This window comes from Rhagoletis pomonella, unplaced genomic scaffold (assembly GCF_013731165.1).
Source record: "Rhagoletis pomonella isolate Grant_MI unplaced genomic scaffold, Rhpom_1.0 Rhpom_scaffold_00005, whole genome shotgun sequence".
Lineage (NCBI taxonomy): Eukaryota > Metazoa > Arthropoda > Insecta > Diptera > Tephritidae > Rhagoletis > Rhagoletis pomonella.
The window spans coordinates 52,558,451-52,584,948 of record NW_023458559.1 but is presented as its reverse complement, the minus strand read 5'-3'; the positions used below and the strand labels follow the sequence as shown (position 1 = coordinate 52,584,948).

The 26,498-nt window shown below is 35.8% G+C and overlaps 2 protein-coding genes across 4 annotated transcripts in view; one reads left to right on the top strand and one right to left on the bottom strand.

Annotated features, from left to right (window-relative positions):
- Positions 1-26,498, top strand: part of LOC118739191 — a 282,485-nt gene that overhangs the window by 209,952 nt on the left and 46,035 nt on the right. For 2 of the 3 annotated variants that reach the window (XM_036470377.1, XM_036470376.1), the window contains exons 1-2: positions 11,254-11,432; positions 20,090-23,307. The exons of the other annotated variant lie outside the window; for it this stretch is intronic. In XM_036470377.1, the coding sequence (XP_036326270.1) occupies positions 20,692-23,307 (2,616 nt within the window). In that variant the 5' untranslated portion in view covers positions 11,254-11,432; positions 20,090-20,691. Of the gene's footprint in view, positions 1-11,253; positions 11,433-20,089; positions 23,308-26,498 lie in introns of those variants that run through there. 3 annotated transcript variants of the gene reach the window in all.
- Positions 3,208-3,785, bottom strand: LOC118739195 (cuticle protein 8-like). The gene is made up of 2 exons (XM_036470384.1): positions 3,485-3,785; positions 3,208-3,419 (listed from the first exon to the last, which is right to left on the bottom strand). Exons 1-2 carry the CDS (start codon positions 3,783-3,785, stop codon positions 3,208-3,210), a joined length of 513 nt encoding a protein of 170 aa, XP_036326277.1.

Below are 26,498 nucleotides of genomic sequence, written 5' to 3'. Positions count from 1 at the left end.
ACATACAAAACACTCAGCGTTTGGAATTTTGTAAGTTATGAATATACATTTTGTTTTAAATTTTCCACCTTCAAATGGAAGAATGTGAATGAATGAATGAAAAACATTTAAATCATTCAAACTCATTTCGGTTATAGTTTTTTCTACACAAAAAATTTGTTCGTATTGTAATAGAAAAAATATGTTTGGATATTCATACAAAAAATTTTCATTTATTTCAATTCAATTTATTTTCACTTTGTTTGAATATTGTTGTGTCAACACACATATCAGAACAGGTATCAAATGTAAAACAAACTGAAGCCAAAATCATTCGTTTTGTATATGAATAATTCATAAGCTCTTTTGATTCATGCAGCCCTCTAGTTCGTACTGAGTTTGATGCGGGTTGGTAAAACGGCAACTGAGATACGGTATTTCATTTCATTTTAGTAAGTAGGCGGTGCCACGCCCATTTTGAAAAAATTTTATTCTTGTCGAATTTTATGCCAAAATTCTAATTCCGATTCCAACATTTAACAATTTGAATTCAGTATATGCGGAAATGACGTAGTTTTTGAATCGTTCGGAAATACCGTTATATGAGATGTGGGCCTGGTTACAGTACAATTTCGACCATTGTTTTTACTAACCTACCTTGGATAATGGGCACCCTTGATGTCTCTCCATTTTTGCCCGAGTTTTCGCGTATACGGACAGACGGAGGGACAGACGGACATGGCTTTATCGATTTCTTTTTTATGCTGAGTATTTTGGTATACAAATATCGTTACTATAATATAGAAAGGCCGTATATATGACAATTTTGTTTCTTCAAACATAGTTTGAAAGGCAAAGTTGTACGGTTGCGAGTTTCAGCGAGTGCTGATTTTTATTAAACATACTATTTTATCTTACGCTTTAATATTTGTTTTAAATTTCTAATTTTATTTAATTTCTAAATTGTGAGCTATTTGACAGATTTTTTATAAATATGCATTCCAAATGAAAATGAGTTAGGGCCTTTCTATATTAAGGTAACGATATATATATGTTAGGTCTATATCCATCTCAATTCCTTTAGGTTGTTACAAATAATACCCTTGTGCACAATTGCGCTCGGCTCTACAAAATTAAGAGAATAGGCAGCGAGCTGTACGATGTGTGCTTGCCTCCGACTTTGTACATTTGAATTTATGCGTGGGGATACCAACATCGGCGTAGCCAGAATTAAATTTAGGGGGGGGAAGGGGGGGCTCGAGCACCCCCCTGCCCCTACCTGGCTACGCCCATGGATACCAATGAAATGATTGTTCGGCAATAACTACAAAAATAGTTAAGAATACAACAATGAAAAGAGTACACTCTTCAAATGATATGTCGATTTGCTTATGTAGAGTCTGCTCCAGGATCTGACGTGCTGTGAAGATCTGCTCAATGGTGCGCTTACCTGGTCTGAAGCCACATTGATAAGGTAATATGAGTTGGTTCGTGAACGGCTTCAGTCTTTCACACAGTATCATCGACAGAATCTTGTACGCAATTTTAAGAGGTCTTATTCCGCGAAAACGGCGTGATCTCCTACTTTGTGGATTAGACCAAGTACACTGAGATTCTAGTCTTCGGGCATGAATTCAACAGACCAAATTCTGCTTAAAAGCTGGTGCATGCGCCCCAACAACTCTTTGCCCCCGGCTTGGAACAGCTCAGTCGGAATACCGTCAGCTCAGGAGCCTTCATGTTCTTAAGCCCCTTATTGCTGTTCTCACCTTGTATGTAACTACATGTAATGGCTAATTGAAACTTTAACATGCGTACATACAGTGGCGGCCGATAATGGATGAATGGTGTTTCGTTTTCAATATTTACAATGTTTTTAAAACTAAAATTTGTTTGATATTTTTTTATAAAAATATGGTTCATGCTTTAGGAAAAACCATATAAATCACACTTTCAAACTTTATGCAGAACTTGGAAAAATTCCAAAAAATTTTGTCTAAATTTCGAGCTTTTTAACCAGAATTTTTGGAAATTTTTTGGGTATGCATGTAATAGGCTTAAAAAATTTTAGTAACATAAGTGCAAGTTTTGAGCGACTGATTTTTATTAATTTTTTTTTTTTTATTGTTGACGATGTTTTGCACTTTTTTCCATATAAACATGAATTTCATATGGAAGAATATCGTCCCGTTTCTGCGTTAACCACGTATCTACATTTGTTGGGATAACGAATATTACCACTTATAACAAAAGTTTAAGCGTCACACTATTTGAAAATTAAACAAAAACTTAATGTTCGTGCTCACTAGTGTTAATAGAACCAGAAATATTAAGTAAAAAATGCGTTTATTACATCCTAGTTGAAGAAAATAAGCATTTTTTCTTACATTCTCTAAAATGATTCTATTGCAGATACGAGGTTAACGCAGAAACCGGACGATATGCGCAATACCACTTGCGAAAAAAATAAAAAAAGTCTACGCCAGTTTTCCTACATTTCGCTATTTATTTAAAAAAAAAAAATCGCAAAAGCCGTCAGCAAAACACATATTAAAAATCAATGCGATTTTTTGGCGCTCAAAACTATACATTAGACCACAGCAGAAAAAAATTTCGCCGTACACCTTCGATTCTAAATTATATTTGCAAACCGATTTCGAACAAAAAATTTTGAGTCGGATCTTAAGGAATGACAAAAAATTAAAGTTCATTAAAAACCATTAAATTTTTGTTACGGAAGTTTCTCGATTATTCCAATAGAACTATTTAAAAAAATTGATCTGCCGAATGTAAGTGAGTGTCACCAAAAATTTAAAAATTGATTCGGCAAAAGAAATCGAAATTTCTTTGCAAAAATGCTTTCAGCTCAGGGGTGTAGGGCGAAAATTTCTTATTTGCTTATAAGGACATTTATCAATCTAATTTTCAAGCTGAAATGTGTGTTCGCGCCCAACCCTTTCATAATGTTCTTTATCAAAAATAAAATAGTAAAAATATTTCGTTTTAAAACAATTGCTTATGTATTTGGATGATATTTAATTTTTACAAGGACGAGCTCTAAAAATATACATTTTAAGAAATGAACGTAATGAGGTGAATACAACATTTTATATACTATAGATGAACGTACAACTCGCTTAATAATAAAATGTATTTATGTTGCTCTACAGCCAACTACAGTTCTACTTTTGTTCCGCTTCAAATCTACGATCACAGGTTGCTATTCAATTAATGGTGTTCTTTGATTTCCACATAACTGCTGGCATGTCCAAGGGGATAATGTCCATGGCCCCCATAACCATAGCCTTCTTGGTTGTAATGCACCTGAGGGTGGTGCGCATGTCCGATCTTCTTTACGACGGCGTTGAAGCCATTATGATCATCGGCTGTGTATTCCACGACGCGGGTAGTGCCATCGGCTTCGGCCAGTGTGTAGCCGCCTAATTGGGGGGAGAGCTATTGTTTTGGAAACTTGCAGCTGATTTTTCTACTTTCATTTACTCACCCTTAACCTTATCGCCGTCACGCTGTTCCCATTGGCTCTTGTGATCGCCAGTATGTGCGTCCTTAACACCATAATCGAAAGCGTATTTGGGGTAGTGATGTGGTTCGTGGTGTTCATAGTGATCATATCCATTGCCAGTGTAGGCCACTACATTGACAGGTGCTAAGTATGCGCCATGGTGTGGTACAACGGCAGATTGCACCGCGGCGTAGCTATTAGCGTGGTCATATGGAATATATCCTGCGTAAGCCAGACTGAAAAGTGTAAAAGTCACAACAGCAATACTGGAAAGCGACTGCATTTTGGTATGAAAACTTCCTTTAAAATTGGATTGATGTAAGTAGGTATTTGTCTCTGAAAGAGGTCGAACTGAATTGATGCTCACTGAAGTACTGAACTAAGTTTTTATACTAAAATCCAACTCACAATGTGCAGACTAAGAACACGAATATGTCGGCCACTCTATTATACACCACATACATAGGTTAACACACAAATAAAAAAAAAACCAGAAACATCAGTTTAACACCTTGTTTGCTATTTGGTTCCGTGGAATATGAATGACGTAGCAGAAGTGCCCATGGCTTTGGAATTCCAACCAAAGAAAAAATGCTGTTGTCAATCAAATTATTCAGAACGTGATAATAGCTTATTAACAATGTCAGATATACAGACACTCACATATTGTGTCTGAAATTAAAACTGCTCGAAAAACTCATAAATTAAAGCAATTTTAATTTCTATAAAAACTAATAATCGCCTGGAGTTTTTACCACCGCAGCAAAGAAGCTAAGCAACTAAGTGAAGCGTAACGAATTGGCGTGTAAAATAGCAACATTAAAAACACTGCCTTTTAGTCTAAACGTATATTGCTCAAAGGGAAGCGGAGAGGGTTCTACATGCTTAGGCTTAGTTTTTGCCTTCTGCTTGACGGGCCATTTGCCGCTGGAAATTCGAGCAATGACCTTGCGACTACCCAATCGATTGTCGATCAGCACAGGTACTAAGGCGAATTGTAATTGTATGGATTTGTATTATTGCTTTGATGGCTTGCATATTAGAAAATTAGTAAAACAAAAATTAGCTGTAGACGTGTTAAATGTGGTGGGGCGTTATGTGAAAGGTAGTACTATAGATACAGTACACTTGCAGCAAAAAAAAAAATTATGTATACACTATACATATACATTTTCATTCTTGCATACAATTTTTTAATTACATATTGCGTGTTTTATAACACAAAGTTTCATTGTACCGCCTTTTGTTCATACCATACCAATCCCTGCTACTGAGCAAAGCTTTGCATTCTTAAAATTAGAAGCCCATAGTCAAAATGCTGTTAACGTAAAGGCAAACGAACAAGCCCGTTTTGGTATAAATAGTTCGCATACAAATTTAATTAGTATCAGTTCACTCAGTTCAGTTAGTCACTCCACACTCAATTAAAAATTTCCTATCATAACAATTATGCAGCTGTTTTCCGGTCTCGCTATTATCGCTGTTGCGTCCATCAGTATGGCTTACGCAGGATACATACCCCACGGGCACGCTGCCAGCTATGCTTCGGTGGTGCAACATGACGTTGTGCCTCATCACGCCGCCTACTTGGCTCCAGTTAACCTGGTGGCCTACAATGGCCATGGACACGATCACTACGAACATCACGAACCACATCACTACCCCAAATATGCTTTCGATTATGGTGTTAAGGACGCACATACTGGCGATCACAAGAGCCAATGGGAACAGCGTGACGGCGATAAGGTTAAGGGTGAGTAAATGAAAGTAGAAAAATCGGCTGCAAGTTTCCTAAACAATAGCTCTCCTCCTAATTAGGCGGCTACACACTGGCCGAAGCCGATGGCACTACCCGCGTCGTGGAATACACCGCTGATGATCATAATGGCTTCAACGCCGTCGTAAAGAAGATCGGACATGCGCACCACCCTCAAGTGTATTACAACCAAGAAGGCTATGGATATGGTGGTCACGGACACTATCCTCTTGGACATTAAAGTCCCCAGTGCCGAAAAGACCAAGGAAACACATTACTGAAACTCTTCGATGAACAGCGATTTGTTAGATGTAAGTACCTGTTACCACTCAGTGAATATGGAGTGATATTTGTGATTTGAAACCCCCAGTTGTAAAAAAAAAATAAAATATTAAAAAATTAGATTTATAAACATTGCAATAAACGTGTGTTTTACTTGTTGAGCCTGGATTATGATTTAGAAAAAAAACTGTCTCATGAAATAAAAGGACTTAATAAGTTTTACCGCTTAAATTTAAAATCCGCCTCAGCTTTTTAGCGATTTTTTTGCAATTAAATTTTGGTCAAAGTACCCAGACCGGGAGCAGCGATATTTACAAAGCGGTAGTGCTTAGTTGTGATCCTGCAGGAAATTGGACTAGTTTTTATCTAACTATTAACTAAGTAGCAGTCGACTAGTGGTAACTATTATTAACTATTTATCAACTATTTCCTTGGCGGTAACTAACTACTTTTGAAGGGCGATGGCCGCAAGATAGTGAGAACTGGTTTACTCTGCATAAGATGTCAACTAACTTGTAGCTAACTACTTTTGCACATAAACTATCAATAAAAAAAGACTTTTTAAATTCTTTGTATTTGTATTTATTTACTTATTTAATTTAACATTACATATTTGCTTATTTGTTTACATGTTCTTTTGTAGGTGGTCTCATACTTGAATTCGATCAGATAAAACATCAAAATAACAATATCAAATTTCGACCTTTATTTTATTTGTCCTAAGTACGAAAAGAATCTGCGAAGTGCAGGAAAAAAGTTCATTGAAAGTAATTTTTATGAGAATATTTCAATAGAAACTTGTAAAGAAACCAATCCCCCGATAACGTCTGCATGACTCCTAACCACTAACTTAAAGTTAGTTTTGTCATAGCTAATTAAAAGTTAGTTATTTATCGCAATCCCGCAAAAAAGCTAGCTAGAAGTTGGTTATTTTAATCAATTGATAATTTTTTCGGCAGGGGGCAACTAAAAAATATATAAACACATTTTCTGTGCTATTTAAGGTTAAAAGCAATAGCTAGCGATAAATTAAGCAAGCGCTTTAATGTTTGTAGTTGAAACCAAAAAAAAAAAAAAAACACGCAAAAAAACCAGCTGCTACAGAAAAACGACAAAATTATTAGAAACGTAGCCACCAAATGGAGAGTAATAATTCAATCATTGGTGCACCGCTTGACAGTTGTTGAATAAAAGAAGGCGTTGGTCCGTTGTAGGTTGGTTGATTTGCTGCTTCGTCGGACGCGAAAGGAAAGCAGTAAAAGTGAAAACCAACTGAATATCACTAACAATTAGGGAGGTCGAAAAAAAATCCATCGAAAATATCGATGATTTGCTTTGATGCATCGAGATTTTTTCACTCGATCTATAACTAGTCGATGTATCGATGCATCGATGTTTTTGTAAAACCGACATCTCTAATACATCGCATTGCCATTTCAGTTTTTTAATAATGCAAAAAAGAGAAGCGAGTTTGGCAAAAAATTTGAAATGGCTCTAAAAAGTTCCGTTAGAAACGTAATTAGCTCAATTAGAGTAATTAATTTGAAATTTTGAACAATTTTGCTTATAACATATTTTGCTGTGAAATAATATCTGAAAAATCCTATGCAAATCGATGTGTTTGTTCCCTTCGATGTATTGAAAAATATCGATGTACTTTGCTACTGACATCCCTACGAAAATACACCTTAAAGTGTGTATCACTTAGCCAATGTGAGAAATATGTGTTGAAGGTGAGTTATACCTGCTACGAAGAAATAAAACACCGCCTTAGTCGTCGTTCTGTGCGTCCAAACTAGCGTTGGTGTAATTGAGGTTAAGGTCCTTTTTGGCGCGACCTTCTTTCGCTATTTGGACTGCTGTTTGGCGAGCTAACAAATGGTAATATGAAGCGACATGCCACATAATGTAATTGTATGTACATGCTGGTTTTATGTGTCTATGTTTGATTCGAATGTACATATGTATGTATATATGTATATTACGGTGGTTCTTAAATTATCAGCACATAAATTGTGTATGTGGCACCCCTTTATTTTATTATACGTACAAATAGAGACATCCTGGAAATTTTCTAATGTTTTACCAGGGTTTGAAAAAATTTGTTTTGCAAAAAATATCTGTTTTTGCATATCAATTGCGGATATTTTAGTATATTTTACAATAAAGCCATGTAGTTGTTGCATATTTTTGCTTTTTTATTTACAACCATTTAAATTTAGTGTGAAATCTCTTGCTAAAAAATCCCAATAATTTTTTTCTTAAATATTCATCTGAATAACTTCTCGGATAGCCAAGCGGTCATTACTTCTGTTTGATCTCAACTAGTGGAAGACTGTAAGAGAGAGCTGGCCTATATCTCTGATCGATACGAAATTACCCTAATATGGTTCCTGGCACATTTACGGAAACGCCTCGCTCAGGGAGATAAAAGCAACAATAACCGAAATTTATCACTCGAAGGCTAAGCAGAGATGGAACCGTACAGGATCGTACAGGACTACCCGGCAGTTCTGGGGGTCCTACGACCCACTTAAACCAAAGCTCTCTTAGGAATGAGCAAAGACAAGACTTATGACAGTGAGCACAGGGCACTGATCCGTTGGTGTAGTAGTTGCGATGACCCGGGCTCAAAAGAGACAGTCGAACACTTCCTGTGCGAGTGTCCAGCCCTTGCAAGGATGAGGGTAAACATACTCTGCAAGCCATTCCTGCAGAATGCTTTAGAGTGATGCTGCCTCTTTCTATATGACGTGTATTCAGTAAAGCCGCCAAATGGCTGTAGATTTTTTTATACCCTGCCAGATACTCCAACATTTTTTGTTTAATTTTGAAATTTTAGTGTATTTTTCTGTTGTATATAAAACATTATGTTAATATTTTTAAGGACCACCCTAATGTACATACTATGTGAAAACTTCTTGAAGGTTTTCTTTGCTTTAGCTTCATTTTAAATTTGAAAAATACCATAAATTCCCGCAAAGTCTCTGCTCATTTGAGGGTTTGGTCAGCGACAAAACGCCTTCGTTTGCTCTCTTTTTGCTGTTTTTCTCTAGTTTAATTTAATGTTACTTTTTCTTGTCTTTTTTGTGGTTATTGAGGGTTAATTAAGGGCATTCATTTAAATATTTTCTGAAACATTAAATATTATTTAAAATTAACAGTGCGCACCAATAAATTGTTGTATGAGAATTCGCACATAAGATATAGATGTATCAATGCTGAAATGTTTTTTTTTACGGTTATTGCACATCTTTAGCTAGCGCTTGGTATTACAACCTGCTTTATCTGTTTTATACGAAGCACAAACTTTTATTGAAAATAACACCACTTTGTTGTGGGCCATTCCATTGTGACTAGTGGGACATTTTACTCCAGAATGTGATCAATTGTGAATTTTAACAATGTCGTCGGAAGTTATACAAGAGCGAAAGATATTTTTTAACATAGAACGATAACGAATGTATAAAACTACTTTTACAAAAATACCAAACGATTTCTTAGTTTTATGTTACTATCATTTGAATGAATGTGATTGGTGGGACGCTGAAAAGAACTGTATTTTACCCTAGTGCACTCAAAGATGAATTGTAACCAAAACACATAATTTTCGGAACGATGTTTTTGTGCTGTAAAACATGAATTATACGCTTTTGTTTTCAATAAAAATGAGGTTCATATAATCTACATAGAAATATTAAAAAATATTTAAAGTTGTGACTGGTGGTACATCTCCTTGTGACTGTTGTTAAGTAATTATGCATGAAATAGAAGTGTCAGTGGACAAAAATTACAATCTCTTTTGTTTTTTTAATATTTTTTCCACAGGTTAATGAAATGTAGTCATTCAAAAAGAGGTTACTACTGAAATAGAGATAATTGGGGCATATTCAAATGTATGTCGTTTTCCTCTTTTCAATGGAATGAACCTTATACAAAACAAGCATATGTATGCACGTCCTTAAAAGCTCTCATCTCTTGAGGTGACTAAAAGCATATACCTAAGCGTTGAATACCTCAGGAAATTTTCCATTATTATTTCATTGTGACCTCTTCATGAATATCTTTTATTTAATTTGTTTGACTTATTCAAGCAAATTGTTGTTTTTATTATTTTCCTAGCCCTCTAACCACTTGTGACCATTTCCAACGTATGTATATATTTCTAAGCTGTTCGAAGTTCTGCTTTCGCCTCACAATCACTGCTGGAAGAAGTTTGCTTCCAATTGTGTTTATGTATGTGTATTTTGCTGTACAATGTATGTACCCTGCAGGTAGCGACTTGGTAAAATCCGTCAATGACGGACCGACTTCTTGCAGTGTATTTCAGCGATTACTTTTACAAGGCAATGTCCTAGGCGAAAGTCACCATCGGCTCTCCCTACACTACCGGGAGTTACTAAAGTAGTCACTTGCCTGATTTATGGGCGCCTTCTGTCGTAGTTTTTCGCTATTCTGCTTCCGATTGGTTCGACTCTGCATTGCCATGTGCACTACCACGGGCAATAGAGTAACTACTTACCTAAGAGCCGGTGCAGTAGCGGTTCAAAAGTAGCGATTGACTCCAGCAGTACTGGAGGGTATGTACTCGTATGTATGTACGTATGGGCACTAGGATGGTAAAAAAAAGTAAAGTTAGAATTTTAATGCTCTCATCTCCAATAATTGTTGTATACCGAAAAAAATTATACCTCGGTTTTTTTATTTCAAAATCAAAAAATATTTAAAGGTCGCTCAAAGCGCTCAAAGTTCCCCATGTATTTTGTATGGGAAAAACAAGTTTTCGTAGAAATGGGTTGAAATTCTTGAAAATCAATATGTTTCGATCGGAAAACTCTGGTTCTCTTCAGGAGATTCCAATAATAACTCCCAATTGTTTATTTAATCATGTTTCAATACTAAAGATTTTTTATTGCTTTTTTTGGGGTTTTCGGCGGACCTATGAAATATAGTTACAATGAAAAAATTTTTAAATAAACTATTGGGTTTTAGAACTGAAGAGAAACAGAGTTTTCCGATCGAAAATTTTGGTTTTCAGGAATTCTATACCATTTCTACGAAAAGTCGTTTTTCCCATATAAAAGACATGGAAAACTTGGTGGGCTTTGTGCGACCTCTATTTATATTTTGATTTTTGAAATAAAAAATAGGGGTATCTCTTTTCTGGAATAGAACAATCCTTCCGACTTTACTTTTTCACATGCATTTTTGGACCACCCTAACGTGCATATAAAGGTGGTTGCCTTACGCTCCATTAGACAAATGCTTGCTTAACATTCCTATGGGCGGGAGTTGTTTGTTTTTCAAATTAAATTATTAAAACTGGCATTTTGTGAAATGCAAATGAGCCCACCTCAATGTACATAAGTAAATATTTGAGAAAAGCGAAACAGGATGAGGGCTTAAAGAAGGAGGCTCATGCAGGCCTTTAGCAACGTTTCAACATAACCCCAAAAGCCCAGTTTGTTACCTTCAAATTCCTAAAAATCAACAATTAGCCAGAAAGTATGCGATAAATTAACACTTTTTTTGCTCTGTCAACACAATTTACTCAAGTTTACATTTCGATACGCTTTTAAGGTATTACATTTGAATTTATTTAAAATTTATAGCTATGTACATATACATATAGTAAATGCCGTAGATAATTGTTCTGCTGAAATAAAATTGTTAAATTTTTTTCAATAATATATTATTTTCTTTGCAGGTAACTTTCTTTACGTATTTACATGTTTTTACAATATTCTACAAGCAATTGAGCGAAAACGGCGTCCTACTTTTTGCTAAGTGTAAGCCGTGACAAATGAGCATTTGTATGTTGATATATACGTTCGTTCGTATGAACACAATTCGAAAAACGTAACCGAGACTTTTTACCTGTTAAGCAGACATGTAAGTATGTATAGATACTTTAACATTAAAATATGTAGTTTGTGTACCAAATAATATGCCACGCTATTATCTGTCTCCAAAAAAATTTATGAAAATATTCGCATTGCATTGATTAAGTTGATCTCTTCGTACCAAAATTGAATGTAAAGTGGATTTCGAATTTGCATGCGTGCAAATATATGTAAGCAGCTAATGTCGCCGCCATATATTTTGACAAAGTTGACAATTCATTTTCGAAGAGTGGTTTCTTGAACTGTTTATTCAATGTTACTAATTTATAGCCCATTCCAAAGGCCATGCCCGAGTATGTGTTTTGGATTATTCTATTTAAGCTTTCTATTAAAGTTATACATACGCCGCACACTGGGGCAAAAAAGGTTGCTGTGGACAAATGAATTGTGAGAGCCCAAATATGAACCGATTTCAAGTTTCTTTCAAAATATATATCAGTATAGATGGCAAATTAAAAATATTTTTTAATTTAATGTTTCTTATGGAAAAATGTTTATGAATAGTTTTTTAAATAATTGCAGTTTAAACTAATTTCAAGTATTTTCCTAAAATGTGGAAGCATTCAAACGTGAAATTTTTGTTTCTTTAATTTTCAACGTAAATAAATAAAAAACCAGAGCTTTTTTAAAAAATCGCCACAAAAAGATCGACGCGAAATTTAATTATCTTTTATTTAAAGAAGAGAAACTTAAAATCGGTTCATATTTGGGCTCTGTAGCGATGCGACATTTTAAGAAGTTTTGGATATTTTTCCTTTGTTTGTTTAATGTTTATTATTTTCTTATAGAAGTACAGCTCGCTATCTAACAAAAACCATGCAACGTTTGATTGAAGAACGTCCTGTTTCAGAATTCGGTTAAAAAACGCCCTATCTTAGCTGCCGCTTCAAAAACGCCCTAACTCAACTGAAAATATATTGTAAATATGTGTATATAGGGCGTTCTTAATCTTAATTCTGAAATATGGCGTTCTTGAAAAGTTTTCTGATATAGGGCGTTTTCGAACTGGCTGCCGAGATAGTTCGATCTTCCAGTCAGCCGTCGATATGTCCTTTGTATGGCAGCAAATGTGTGACGCTGTCAGTAAAAAAAAATTCAAAAAATCAACGCAAAGCCCTAGCTACCTCAAACTTGCACTTTTGATGAAACTTTGTCAAATTTCCCAATTTTTGTACATACAAAGTTTGAAATTCAGACTTGCATGGTTTTTGTTAGATAATGAGCTGTACTTTTATAAGAAAATAATAAGCATTAAACAACTAAAGGAAAAATATCCAAAGCTTCTTAAAATGTCGCATCGCTAATTATTTCTCCGCCACTGTATATGTATAACTTAAATAGAAGGCTAAATAGTATAATCCACAACTCATATATATACGAGTATAACTAAAACTATTTAAAACGTATTTGAGAAACTTCAAAAGTACTTTTTGTCTATTCTGTAATACCATTTCGAATCCTTATTAGCAAAATTTCCTTCCCAGAAGACCTACGATGTATTGCGGCCACGTTGGATTTAAATTCTAAGCCTTTTGTATAAACATTTTTCAGTTTTCAATTTTGAATTAAACTTTCAGAGCTTTCAATCAAAGCCATCATATGTGCATATTTATAGCATATTGCCACAATGTGTGGCACAGTTGGCATTTTCAACGACCCGCTCGCCCCTAGGGAAATTTATTGGTTTATCGATCAAACATTGGCCCACAACCTAATGCGCATTTGTGGCTTTGCGCACAGCACGCCGATTTACTTTGTTCTTGTTTTTTTTTTTTTGCTGACCGCCATTCATCAACGTGTCAAAACTTAAATGCCGAAAAATATGCACATTAGCTCCATGGGGTAGATGCCTCGTCTACAAATGCTTTTCAAGCTGCTAAACAAGTATTGTTGGGAAATTTCCAAACTGTGCTACTTCATTTTAAGCTATTTACAAGTACATATAACTCATTTCCATCAGCAGTCAAACCTCTGCTAAATCGAATGGCCTGCTTTCAGGCGCCAGAACCGTTACCATTGACATTTCGAACACGTTCACCCCGAAAACCATGACGCCACTTCGCCGCTGTCTATCACTTATTCAGCCAGCATTAAATTGCCTGTAGTCAATTAACACTAGCCAGCTTTAAATTTATTGAGCGGCATTCAAGCATCTATTGACTGGACTGGCGTATTGCCAGTAGTCTGCAAAAACTACAAAAGGCAGTCGAAAAGGCCAACCGAGAGTTGGCAGCTGGCAAAATACTTCAACTTATAGAAATTTCCGTATTGTTATATTAAAATGTGTGTTCATTGGTTAAGTGTGTTGCGGAGGCCGCAGCAGCCGCGATACCAGAACAAAAATCATCATCAGCTCCATCAATTTAACAATCAGTGTCGCCGCACTGACCGATTTCACTTGAGCAATTGCCATTTTGCGTACGTCTTTCACTGCACTCCCTCGCTGTATCTCAATCTCCTTCCATTACTTTATTCCTCTTTTATTTTTAGTGTAAAGTATTTTTCTGTGCTTTGGCCGTAGGTCATATCGGATTTTATGATTATGTTGTGCCAACAATAATAAATAGCAATAAAAGGAATGACTTGCGTGCAGAATAACAGACGCTATAGAGGGTGCATGCCCGTTCTCCTGTCGCACTAAGTAAATTAGCCAGGAAGTGGTCGCAGAATTGGAAATTAGTACGTATAAATATTATTTTTATTTTAATCAGATAGAATTCATTTTAATTTAATTTCCGCTTTACATTTGTGATTTTCCTGGCATTCTTATGGCAAAGATACTTGGGCACTCAGTAGAAGTTGTATGCGTGTTTTATCTTCTTAGCAAAGTTGAAATACTCAACAATTACGAATATAGAAGAAAAACCGTGAATTTTGTACACGTGCGTTTATGAAGTTCTAACAAGTAAGAGCAGCGGCGAAGGCTTAATTTCTTTCTTTCGTGAACATCAGAAAATTTAATAGTTTTAGCTTCGTACATAAAGGAGTTGTATTGCAAAAGCTTGTATCTGAAGAATCAGTGGTATAGGGGAGATACAGCTTATACAGCACTGATTTGGACGCTTTTCTCTGAGACTTTGTATGACAGCTCACGAAATTTCTCGGCTTTAGCTGTTCAAATAAAGAAGTTTCACAGTAAAACCCCATATCTGAACAATCAGTTGTATGGAGGCAATAAATAGGCTATAGTGACCCGATCTTTGTTAATTTTACTGTAAACTTTCTGTTGATAATGAGTGAAAATAGTGCGACATTTCCTGTTTCTAGCTGCATATACGGAGAAGTTATAACAAAGAATCTCATATCTGAACAATCAGTTGTATGGAGGCTATAGGTTATAGCGACCCGATCTTCGCCATTTTCAATGTAAGTAATCTGTTTTTGATGAGAGCAAATAGTTCGAAATTTCATGTTTTAAGCTGCATAAATGGAGGAGTTATAACGAAAAATCTCATATCTGAACAATCAGTTGTATGGGGGCTATATGTTATAGTGGTCCAATTTTTTCGGTTCCAAAAAATGATTAAGACATTCTAAAAATATATTCACTTACCAAATTTCAGTCGGATATCTCGAAAACTGAGAAACTAGATTGCATACAAACATACGTGCATACAAGACATGGCTAAATCGGCTTAGCTCGATGTTCTCATCATATAAGTATACTAGGCTGGGTCGATTTTGTATGGGGAGAAAATAAAATGCATTTTACCGTATTGTAATAGTAATATTATGATGTCTTAGGTCTAAGCCAATTGTTATTGGCCACGAAAGATTAATTTAAAACTTATCTTTAGCCCGCGCAATTGAATCAAAGTGTATGAATTTTGAAAATGAAACTTTGGCTGGTAATATTTATGGAATGCGTTAATTGCTACAAACAGGACGATATATAAAATTTAGGCTCATTAAATTTAGTACCTCACGTTCATTTGTCATTTTTCAATAAGTCTACAAGTTTTAAAGATATTAAGATAAAACAACAATTTTCCCTTATGAACTTTGCAATTCTTCATTACTTAAGCAACCAAGTGAAAAATGTAAAAAAGTGAGACAAGGTTTATTTTAATCGTTTTAATGTTTTCGGATCTTTATATAATATTAAAAGCATCATGGACTTGGTCGCGCCGATTTGGTCAGTTTTCACGATCGTGGTGAATGAAGTCAAACATGTATTGTCAAAGACTAGGAATCGTTTGATAAGTTAATACTAGTTTCAAGCATATAAGTATTTACATACATTAACATAATACAATTAGGGTGAGTCCATTCATGCAGTCTTGAAAATTGGTGCGGAATGGTTTCATTAGTCACCGAAGAAGCATATTTTTCGCGGTTTCTAAATTTGTCATTATGTGAAAGTAGGGGACGTGCAATAAGTGTCTAGATATACATAAATATTTTAGTTAATTCCATTATGTGAAAAAGTGACTGTAGGTAAATGCAATAGTCTTTAACATATCCTGGGAAATCCTTTTGAGGACTTTCCAATTGGACGATATTGCTTTGCATTTAGCTTGAACGAAAAAAGTCGCTCCCTGGCACACTTTTCTGTAATCCGGTTCTTTCATTTAAAAGTTATTTATACAATTGAAGAGAAATTTGTTTAGAAAAACTGGAGATCCACTTAATTTTTTCGATATAACTTTGGTAAATGTTACTCGATCGGTACGTAATAATTACCAAATTGAATGCGAGACTCGCGGTTACTGATTTATGATAATAATATGATGAAAATCGTTCCGATTATAAACAAATTATTTGAAAATAAAAAAATGTTTGACCTAAATTTTTTGTAATTTTCCTATACATATTTGCAATATTTATATTGTATGCATAAACATAAGTAAACTTATTGGTGTTTCTAGAAGTTGTGCCTGTTCAGTGTTTCCATACTCATTTGCATAAACAAATCTTTTCCGCGATGATGGAAAATAATGGCTTTTATTTTAGAGCAACTGAAATTGTTCCTAAATTTGTGAAAATTCGCAAATTATAGCGAATATTAAAAAAAGATTGGAATATTTGGAACCAGCGACCCAAATGCACGCCAGCAATATTAATGCTGTTCTTTACATCTTTTGACTATAGGCTAGTGCAATACCTAATAGAACTATTAAAATTTTATTGAAAACAGATAACTTTGAGTTTAACGATTACCTAAAGGGCTGCGAGAAAGGATATTTGACTTTATCTTTTGCTTTAACGGATTCATTATGTAATAATATGCACCAAACCTTTTTTGCTGAACCCAGAATTTTTAACAAGAATTGGTCTTATTCGTCTAGCGTGCTTGTGGGTCACGTGGCGGTCGATGCGCGGGCTCTTACAATTAAAATAAAATACTAATATTTTGCAGGCTTGTTGTTGACTTCATGATACAATATATTTTCACTATTACCGAGTGATTTGAGAAAAAATAGATTTTCGACCCGCCTGAAAGTATACATTTAACTGGGTCTATCTCTTCCTTTTCTGGTACTTACAAACATCAGACCAAAGTTACAATACCATTTCATGCTCATTAAAGGTATAAATATCGTCGTTTAAAGTACAAGACCGCGTATCGCCGTTCTGAAAAATCGCGTAACTGAAATTTTTTTGTCAAAAATTGGATTTGCTCACACAAGCTCTTGGCTCAATCAAGCGTTATCCATTCGTCCTAAAATAAACTAGCCAGAAATGCGATTGTTTTATAAAAAAGAGAACCATTTTCAAATATGAGTGATTTTACTCTCTAGAAAATAATTTATGCTACCTCACATACGTGGTTTTGTACTTTAAATGACGATATGTATGTATGTACGTATGCACTTATCTTCAAACATATTTACATATGTAAGTAGATCTTAAATTATTACCCTGATTTAACAGTAGGTACACCACTTAAATAACAATTGCTCATAAATATTGCTAATGATTAATGCTACTTAAGTGCAGACAAAGCAGCCATGACGATTAACTACATACACACGTGGCATACATATTAGTTTCTTATTAATAAATATATATGTAGATATTTGCTTTTGATTGAATATATCGATGGTGCTCTGCAATAACGACACAATTCAAAATTAAAAAAATAAAAACTCTTACTACTGTTAAGTGGCTAATTTGCCTAATTCTTATCTAATTCATATCTAAACTTTAGTACTTACTTTAGCAATCTTTACTACTGTGGGGGCCATCTGACAGGCGGTAATGGTTGCGTTGACTAGTGCGCATCGTATCTTTACAGTTAAAAATGCAGATTTTTTAAGTCATTTTAGTAAGGCTAATTTTCGTTTCATTGGCTTTAACTAACTTTTAGAAACATAGATTTATTATTGCCAGACATGTCCGTTGTTGCTAACATTGTGCCAGACGTCATTTTTTATTAAAAAAATAATAATTTTTCAAATCATTTTAGTAAAGCTCAAAATTTAATATGATGTTGCCTAAGTACTAATGAATCTAAAATTAATTTGCCAGACATTAATTCGGTTGCTAAAGCAAGATCCAGATCGATTTAAAGCTAAAAAGTATTACGCTGGTGGTGAGGGAGATAGCAGCAAAATAGTGAATTTTCATAGGATTTTAGTATGAAAACTGGAAACTATAACTACTTATCTAACGTTATAACATAAATCCAATTATTGGAATATCAAAAATTTTTATTTTTTTCAAATATGTACATACGTTAAGGCAAATAAAAATTTAAAACATTTCAAAAAACATCAACTTCTATAGTGTCGGAATAAAGCAAGAAAAGCAAGAGAAAAACACAAACATTTTTATATTTATAACAATATCATAACATTTTTATGTTCAAACACTGGTTTACTACAAAAATGCGCAGCGGATGCCACTATCCAATTCCTATGCAGAATCGCTTGCTGATTCCGAAATTTAGTATTTTTTCCATTTATATGTTTTCGAGATATTTGCAATTTACCGTTATTCAGCTTAAAAAATATGGTTCCACTTCATCACGTATATCTTTTACGAAATGTAGCAAATGAAACGTAGAAAAACTCCCCATAAACAGTATATACATATGTATGTATGTACATCAGTTTTCTCTAAACTTAGTATTTTTTGAGAAATTTATTATTTAATCATTCTAGATTTTTTATTTTTTTATGAAAAAAAAAAAATCCAAATTTAACAGGGAAAACCCTTAACATTTTTTCAAATTTTTTTCATTTGTATTAAAGCCTGTTCCTTTACAAAAAAAGCATGCTGCTAACGAAGAATGTCGATAGATATGTGAATAAAAAAAAAGTGAAAGGTCATATGAAAATGTATGTACATAATCGTACCTGGCGTATGAGTGACATTCTTTACTGCTCATACTTATGTATTTGATACTTTTTTTATTTATCCACCGATTTTCTTCTTTTCAAATTACTACTTGTTTTTTTTTTTTGTAAAAAAACAGGCTTAATACAAATCAAAAAAATTAAAAAAAGTCTATTATTTCTTAAATTTTTTCTCTGTTAAATTAAAATTTTTTTTTAATATTTTCATAAAAAAATAAAAAATACAAAGTTTATAGAAAACTGAAGTGCATACATATTTACTGTTTATGGGGAGTTTTTCTACGTTTCATTTGCTACATTTCATATAAGATATACGTGAATAAGTGGAACCACTTTGTTTAAGCTGAATAACGGCAAATTGCAAAGCCATTTATGTATACCTTACTATAAGCACCTACCATAGAAACGTCTGCATACCCAATTTCAATTTCATGTGACTTATGGTCTTAAGTTATAGCTGATAAAATTTCCCGGCCTATGGGATGTGCCACGCCCCCTTTTACAAAGCCATTTATATATACTTTACTATAAGCACCTACTATAGATACGTCTGCGCACCAAATTTCAAGTTCATATGACCTATGTTTCCGAAGTTATAGCTGATAAAAATTTTCACTCCTATGGGATGTGCCACGCCCCTTTTTACAAACACATGTATATATAGCCTACTATAAGCGCCTACCATATGTATGCATGCATACCAAATTTGAAGTTCATGTGACCTATGGTTCCGAAGTTATAGCTGATAAAAAAAATTCACGCCTATGGGAGGTGCCACGCCCTCAGTGTATAAGAATTTAAGGAATATCTCGTCCACAATGCCACCTATCGTGTACATTTTAATTCCCAATATTTATTTTCAATTGGCTAAATTGTATTCTAAATATGAGCCAGATCGGCAAGAGAATGCAGTTTTTAGGAATATTGCGACCCTAGCGCCACTTAGCGAGTGCATTTTTGGTTAGAATATTTCTTTTCTTGGCGCTGACACATGTTCGAAATATGAACCAAATCGGGCTAGCCGTTTAGCAGTTTAGTGACATTTAATGTACAGAAAAATCTATGAAATTGTGAAATCGTGACGTCTCCGCTTTCTTTATTTTTCGGCAACAACAACAAAAAATTTTAACTTTTTTTTAAATCAAAAAATCTTCCACACAGAAGGTCCAAAAATGTGCTTTTTATAGAATTGAAATCGGTTGAGCCGTTTGGTCAGGCATCGCCGTCATACGGAAAACATTTCATTTTTATATACATAGATAGATAGATATAATATTAGCGTGGCATATTTTCAGCTAAAAATTGTTTCGATTTAATTTTGGAACCTTTAATTTTATATTTACAGTTGTTCAAAAATAAATAAAATAAAAAATAAAAACTCGTATACACTCGAAGTTGATACATATAGTGGCGGCTTCAACGGAAATATGAGAAATAATGGAATCCATTTAAAAAATAATAAAAAATAAATAAATCAACAGAATTTGAAATTGTGGCCGGAATAAGAATCGAAACTACACTGGAAATTTGTAAAGCAATTTAGGATACTTAATTTATTGCCTTTCAGCTTAATCAACTGGAATCAAAGCTTAAAAAATAAACTAGCGATTAAACAATACAAATTTTAAGATCAAAACAAAAACTAAAAATTAAATTAAAAGATCTTAGGGGAAAACTTAAAACGCTTCTCTACATTTTGATTAGATTACTTTAAATAATTTTAAATAAAACTCAAGCTTAAAAAAATGTTTTATTTATTGAAACCAAAAAAATTAAACCCCACAACTTAATGGTAGATAAATTCTGCAAATAGAAAATATCATTGCAATAAAGAACTTTAAAAGAGACCAAAAAGAAAAAAAACCCAAATGGTTTTGCTTATATTTATGCAATTAAAAAGTAATTTAAAACAACAAAAGCGAGCAAAAACTCAAGCTGGCTCTACAGATGGATAATACATCAACACAAAAGCAAAGTGTTGACAAAGTTTTCGATAAAAATAGGAACCAACCAACACAGCCGCAGCAACCACGACGAGAAGAGGGAAAACCTGAACAATCACCACAGCAAAAGCAATCAAAACGATACAAATTAGTTCGAACGACAGAAAGTGTAGGAAACACATTTTCGGCTGCATTGAAACTGCAACAAGTCAATACTACAACAATAGCAGCAACAAGTGCCAGTTCAATAAAATCATCCTTCACAACTGCGAGTACCAAACCTTCCACCGAAACGCCAACCGCGGCACAAGCTGCCATTGATGCCGCTCAGCGCCTGAAAGACGGCAGCACAGACGTAATGGGCGGCGGTTTTGCGATTCCGCCACCAACCGCAAGCTCAGCAATAGCAACAATACAGCAGTTAAAGAAGCAACACGGCAATTTAGAAGCAGCAATAGTTGTCGTCGCAGCGACAACAACAACAAACACAAAAATAACGAACGCGAAAACAGTTTCAGCAGTAAACAAAGGGACACCAACGCCATCGCAAATGCAGGAAAAATTGCTAGACCACATCCAAACGGAAAACGACGACGATCAAAAGCGTGATAAAAACTCCAAAGTAAAGGCAACGAATAAGCAGGACGAAGTCTCTACAGCAATAACCAGCAAATCTTCGAGCGGACGACCCACCTCTGCGTCGGGAAAGAGCAAAATTTCCAAAGAGTCACGTGGCAAATTCGCCGATAAGTTACGACGGTCATTTCGACGTGGCGAACACAAGTCGCTTGAAATCAAGCGGCCCGAATGCAGCTTGGAGGGTCTAACTGGTGGCAGCATCAGCGCGAATCACGTCGCACATCGATATTCGCCGCAAGAAACTAACAGCAGTTGCAACAGCCTCGTTGACGGTAGTGGCGGCAGTCACTTTAATTTTGGATACTTCGGCTTGCGAACATTGCCGCCACTCCAGCGCAGCTCGCATTCGATCTTCTCTCTAACTCATTTGCCTGGACTGAGTGGTAGTAGAGCTGGGAGTGGTAGCATTGCGGTAGGCAGTGGTAGCATAAGTAGTGTGTACAGTTCTACCAGCGGAGGACACATCAATCCAGCGCTACTCTTGGATAGCCCTGATGCAGATACACCACCCGAGTACGCTTACCATCACTTAAGCAGTGTTGCCACAACGAACTCGAGTACTTCTTTGGAGAGCAATTTTGGAGAGCAATTTTCCGAACGTACGCCCTCTCAGTCGAGCATTAGCTATTGGGCGTGGCAACAATCCAATTCATCAATGGGCGGCGAAGTGAGCACGAGTAGCAGAGGCGGTATCGCAGCGGCGAGCGGTTCGAGTGGCATAATTGGATCTGGTAGTGGGGGCGTCAGTGGAGATGGCGGCAGTGCCGAAGCCAAAAACGTCAGCGATTGGAAGGGGAAGGAACAACATGAAAAGCAAAAATTGCAATCTCAAAGTAGCAGTAAAAGTGATACGCAACCACAACAAGTAAGCCGAAGTTGTAGCATTACCAGCGATAGCAGCTCCACGAAGCTCACGCGTCTACAAAACTTTCTTTTTAAGTCAAGCAACGAAAGCACCAGAAGCTTCCATGCACATTCGAAAGAAGCATTCACAGCCTCATCGCATAACTCCTCATCGGGAGAGTGGGAGAATTTGGGCTTCACAACGACCAGTGGTAGTGGTAGTCATGTGGCCGCAGACTTTTATGTCGGTAGCTTTCCAGAGGAGTCCGACGACGATAATGGTGTTTGCACAGCGCCACCACCAACTAATAACAATATGTCTGCCAGCGGGAGACCAAAGTTGAAGCGCGCCGATTCGGGTGAGCCGGCTGGATCATATTACCAGTACACACTAACCTCTCCGAATAATCCATTTTTGCCCGAAATCATCGCGCGCACCTATCACAGCGCCTACGACAAGGAAGACGAGCCGCTCGATGACAATGTGACGGCCGTCAAGTACGGTAAAAGTGCGGATGCCATTACTACAGTGGCGGGTGGTGGCACACATTCCGCGCAACTGCCAACACCAGCATACAGCCGAGCGGGCTCACAAGAGTCTACACATAGTGATAGTGCTATCCCAACAGCAGTCTCGGCAAGCAGCTGTTCGCCCGCACTGCACACTTCCAGCGCGGCCTCCAGTTCATCGTCAACACCAGGACGACAGCGACGAAAGCTGTTCATTTTGAACTCACCAACGCGACATTTACTGCACCAACAGCCGTCACATAAGCAGCAGCAGCAACAGCAGCAGTCACATGCAGCTACAGACGCAGCAGCTGTTTGCAAGCCCACACCAAGCACGTTCGCTTCCGGCAGTAGCTTCATAAAGAGTCTCAACCCCTTCCTCCCCGCCGCCAGCGGAAGTGCTTCAAACAATAGCGATGGCATAGTCACAACAAGCGCAGCAACAACGACGGCCACAACATCGCCTGCAGCCGTTATGGGCGCCGCAACGAAGCGGGTACCGTTAAAGCAATCGGCCGTGACATCTCCAATCGCGGTGCCGCAGGATTTGAATGCAAAACGCGAGGAATTCTTGCGTGCCACAATGAAGATTTGCTTGGTCGTCTCGCCGCCAACCAGTAAATTGCAGGTAAATGTCACTGAAGCGATTAACAAGAAAGTAGTAAAAGTAAAATAGCATACAAATGTGCTTGGAGTGCATGCTCCCTAGGTTTGTAAATATAGATGTGTGATACTTAACTAGTCGCTATATACATACATATATCCTTTGTTTGCACTTTTTGTTTTTGATCCCAATAAATATTATTTATAACTTTAATTTGAACTTTTATTTTTTATTAGTTTGTTTTATTTTTGTAAAAGAAATATTTTTTCTACTTATTTAAAGCCTGGGATTTCGATTATTTAACAAGGATGTCGTATTGTTGTGTGCCGTAAGCTCTTTTTTGGTAAAGAACATATTACATTATATTATGTGTTTCTTGGTTTCCGAGACAAAAAATTTAGGCGATGCATTTTTTACTCCGAAATTTACTTACTTAATTTTTTGTTATACATACTATTAAAATTTATGTTATTGTTGTATGCCTCTTAATTTTCACAATTTTTTTTTTAGAGATGTGTAGTATTTTATGGCATCAACTATGACACCATGCGTACCTTAAGTAGTTTCTCTATTTTGGTTTCTAAAAACTTCCTTTTCGATTACATAAGAACACTTTATTATGGAGGTTTGTTTAGGTGTCAGCGCTAGACATGCCCTTCGTACACAAGGCTACGCAAATCTTCGATACCCGACGATTTTAGTCTCCAAGCTACTACCGCATTACAAATTCATAGAGGTTCGTGCACAGGCACGCGTCACTCAGTGGGGTAATTGATGTCGATATTGCGTATTAATTCAAAAAATGAATTTCAAAATACAAAGAAGGGTTTAGTTCCAAATGAAAGTAGATGAAATTCTACATCACTATGTAATCAAATATTTGCCCAAAAATTTACCGTTTTCTTGCAATATACTCTTAAAGTCGTATACACTCAATAGAACTCGACGAGAGACTCACCTACATATTCTACGTGAGAGTTATTTAGCGAGACTTTTTCGCCTTGTACACAGTCCATCGCAACTAGATCGAAAACTCTGCGACAACTCTACGCTCTATTTGGCAAACTAAATAGAGATTTTGCTCTACGGAGACGTTTGGTAAAGTCTTGACAATGAATCGCAGTTTGTTAAATTTTATAATGGTTACGACATTAAATCGCTTATTCGGTACAGGACCGCATTTAAGCATAAGCTACAAAGGCGCAAGCCTTAGGGCCCGCGCCACATGAAAAATTAAAAAAAGAAAGAAAAAAGAAATATAAAAAAGTAAAAAATTATATATTTACAATTTTTAAGAAACGTAGCAGGCGCTGAAGGCGGGTCAATCAACGACATGTTTAGTTCGTTGTTTACCCTAATTGTAGTACAACGTAATTTAAGTACTAAATAACTTACTTAGTTTAGTAAGCAAAGGAAGCGTCGTATCGACGAGTCAGCGGCAGGTAAGCGGAGTACGCGTTCCACTGACACAGCCAGAGGGATCAGGTATGTTCGACAACTTTTTTTGTAAGAAGAAAATAATAACACCACCCTTTTTTAAACTTAAATTCAATGGGCTATAAAACTTATACGAATTTTTCTGAAAAAGCTGATTACAAGTTGCAATTCTCGGTGCCAGTACTTTTGCCCGGCGCTGTACTTATTCCCATAAATTCCGAATTAAAAGATTAATACTAGAAAATACAAATAAAAGAAATCATTTGACAGATCATATCTCCGAAGGAAAAATAAATAAAAAATAAATCCTCGAACACGTGCTATTTCATGTATAGGACCCATAATAAAATTTTAAGCGAATCGGAGAAATATATTGTTTGTTGGTCCAAATAATGAGACTCTTATTTTTTGGCTCGAACAAATTGTTTGCCCGACTTACAAACTATTTTGTTTTTTTTTTTTTCATTCGTCGAGTGATTGCATGGAAAAACTGAATTGCAATTTTTACCTGTAAGGTTAGGTTATGGCCGCCGTTTGCCTTATTACTCATAGGGGATTTCTCTATTTTGACTCTAGCTAGAGTGAATATCTCCCAGAATTGCTCTACCATGTAAACTTAATATGAAAGTATTTATTAATTCCAGTATGTTAGACAGAATAATCTCTGAATCAATATCTGGATACAGTTTCATTTATAAAAACCATTAGTTTAATTTCAAAAATATATTTCAAATATTCTTTGGTGAAAAGAACAACGTCATATCAATATTCCATACACATTTAGTAAGCATAAACTCATTTAATAAAGTTGTTTGGTTTCATACATAACTACCAGAAAAATGCCCGTGATCGTAACCGTAACTGTCTCCATGGTGTGAGACCTGTGGATGTTGAGCATGTCCGATGCGTTTTACAACAGCGTTGAAGCCATTGTGATCGTCAGCCGTATATTCTACAACGCGCGTAGTACCATCAGCTTCTGCCAGAGTATAGCCACCTAGTAATGTAATGGACATACGAGTGTTTATGATTTTCCTATATGAAGTTGATTTGATTTAGGACTCACCCTTGACATGATCACCATCCCGATGCTCCCATTGACTCTTGTGATCGCCGGTGTGTGCGTCCTTTACACCATAATCGAATGCGTATTTGGGATAATGATGTGGTTCATGGTGTTCATAGTGATGATCGTGCTGATCGTAACCATGGCCGTGACCAACATATGGTGCATAAGCATCGTGACTAACATGGTCATGAATGTTATGTTGCACTATCGAAGCATAACTCGAGGCATGACCATGCGGAACATATCCTGCAAAGGCAACTCCAAAAAATGCTACTATGATGACGGCGATGCACGAGAGGATTTGCATATTGTTTTTTTTTTTAATGATTTTATGTATACTTTTTCACTCTACGCTGCTGGAGAACAATGCTGAACTGATGCCAACTAGCTTTCTATGAATTCTATTTATACTAAACCGAGATGGAAAATGCCGATAAATAGCAAAAACTTATTTGTTTACAGTTGTTTTCGTACAAAGTAAAGCAAGATATAGATTTAGCTATTCGCCAATCACTCAAAACCGAACATTGAAATTTGGGATATTATCTGAAATATTGATTAAAGTTGACCAACGTTTTTTTTTTTTTTTGTTGAATACTTCGCCTAAATGCTATAAGTTATTATATTTAATTTGTGTATGTATACATACATACATACATACATATGTACAGTTGTCCACAAAATAATAGGAGTGGGATATTTTAACCTG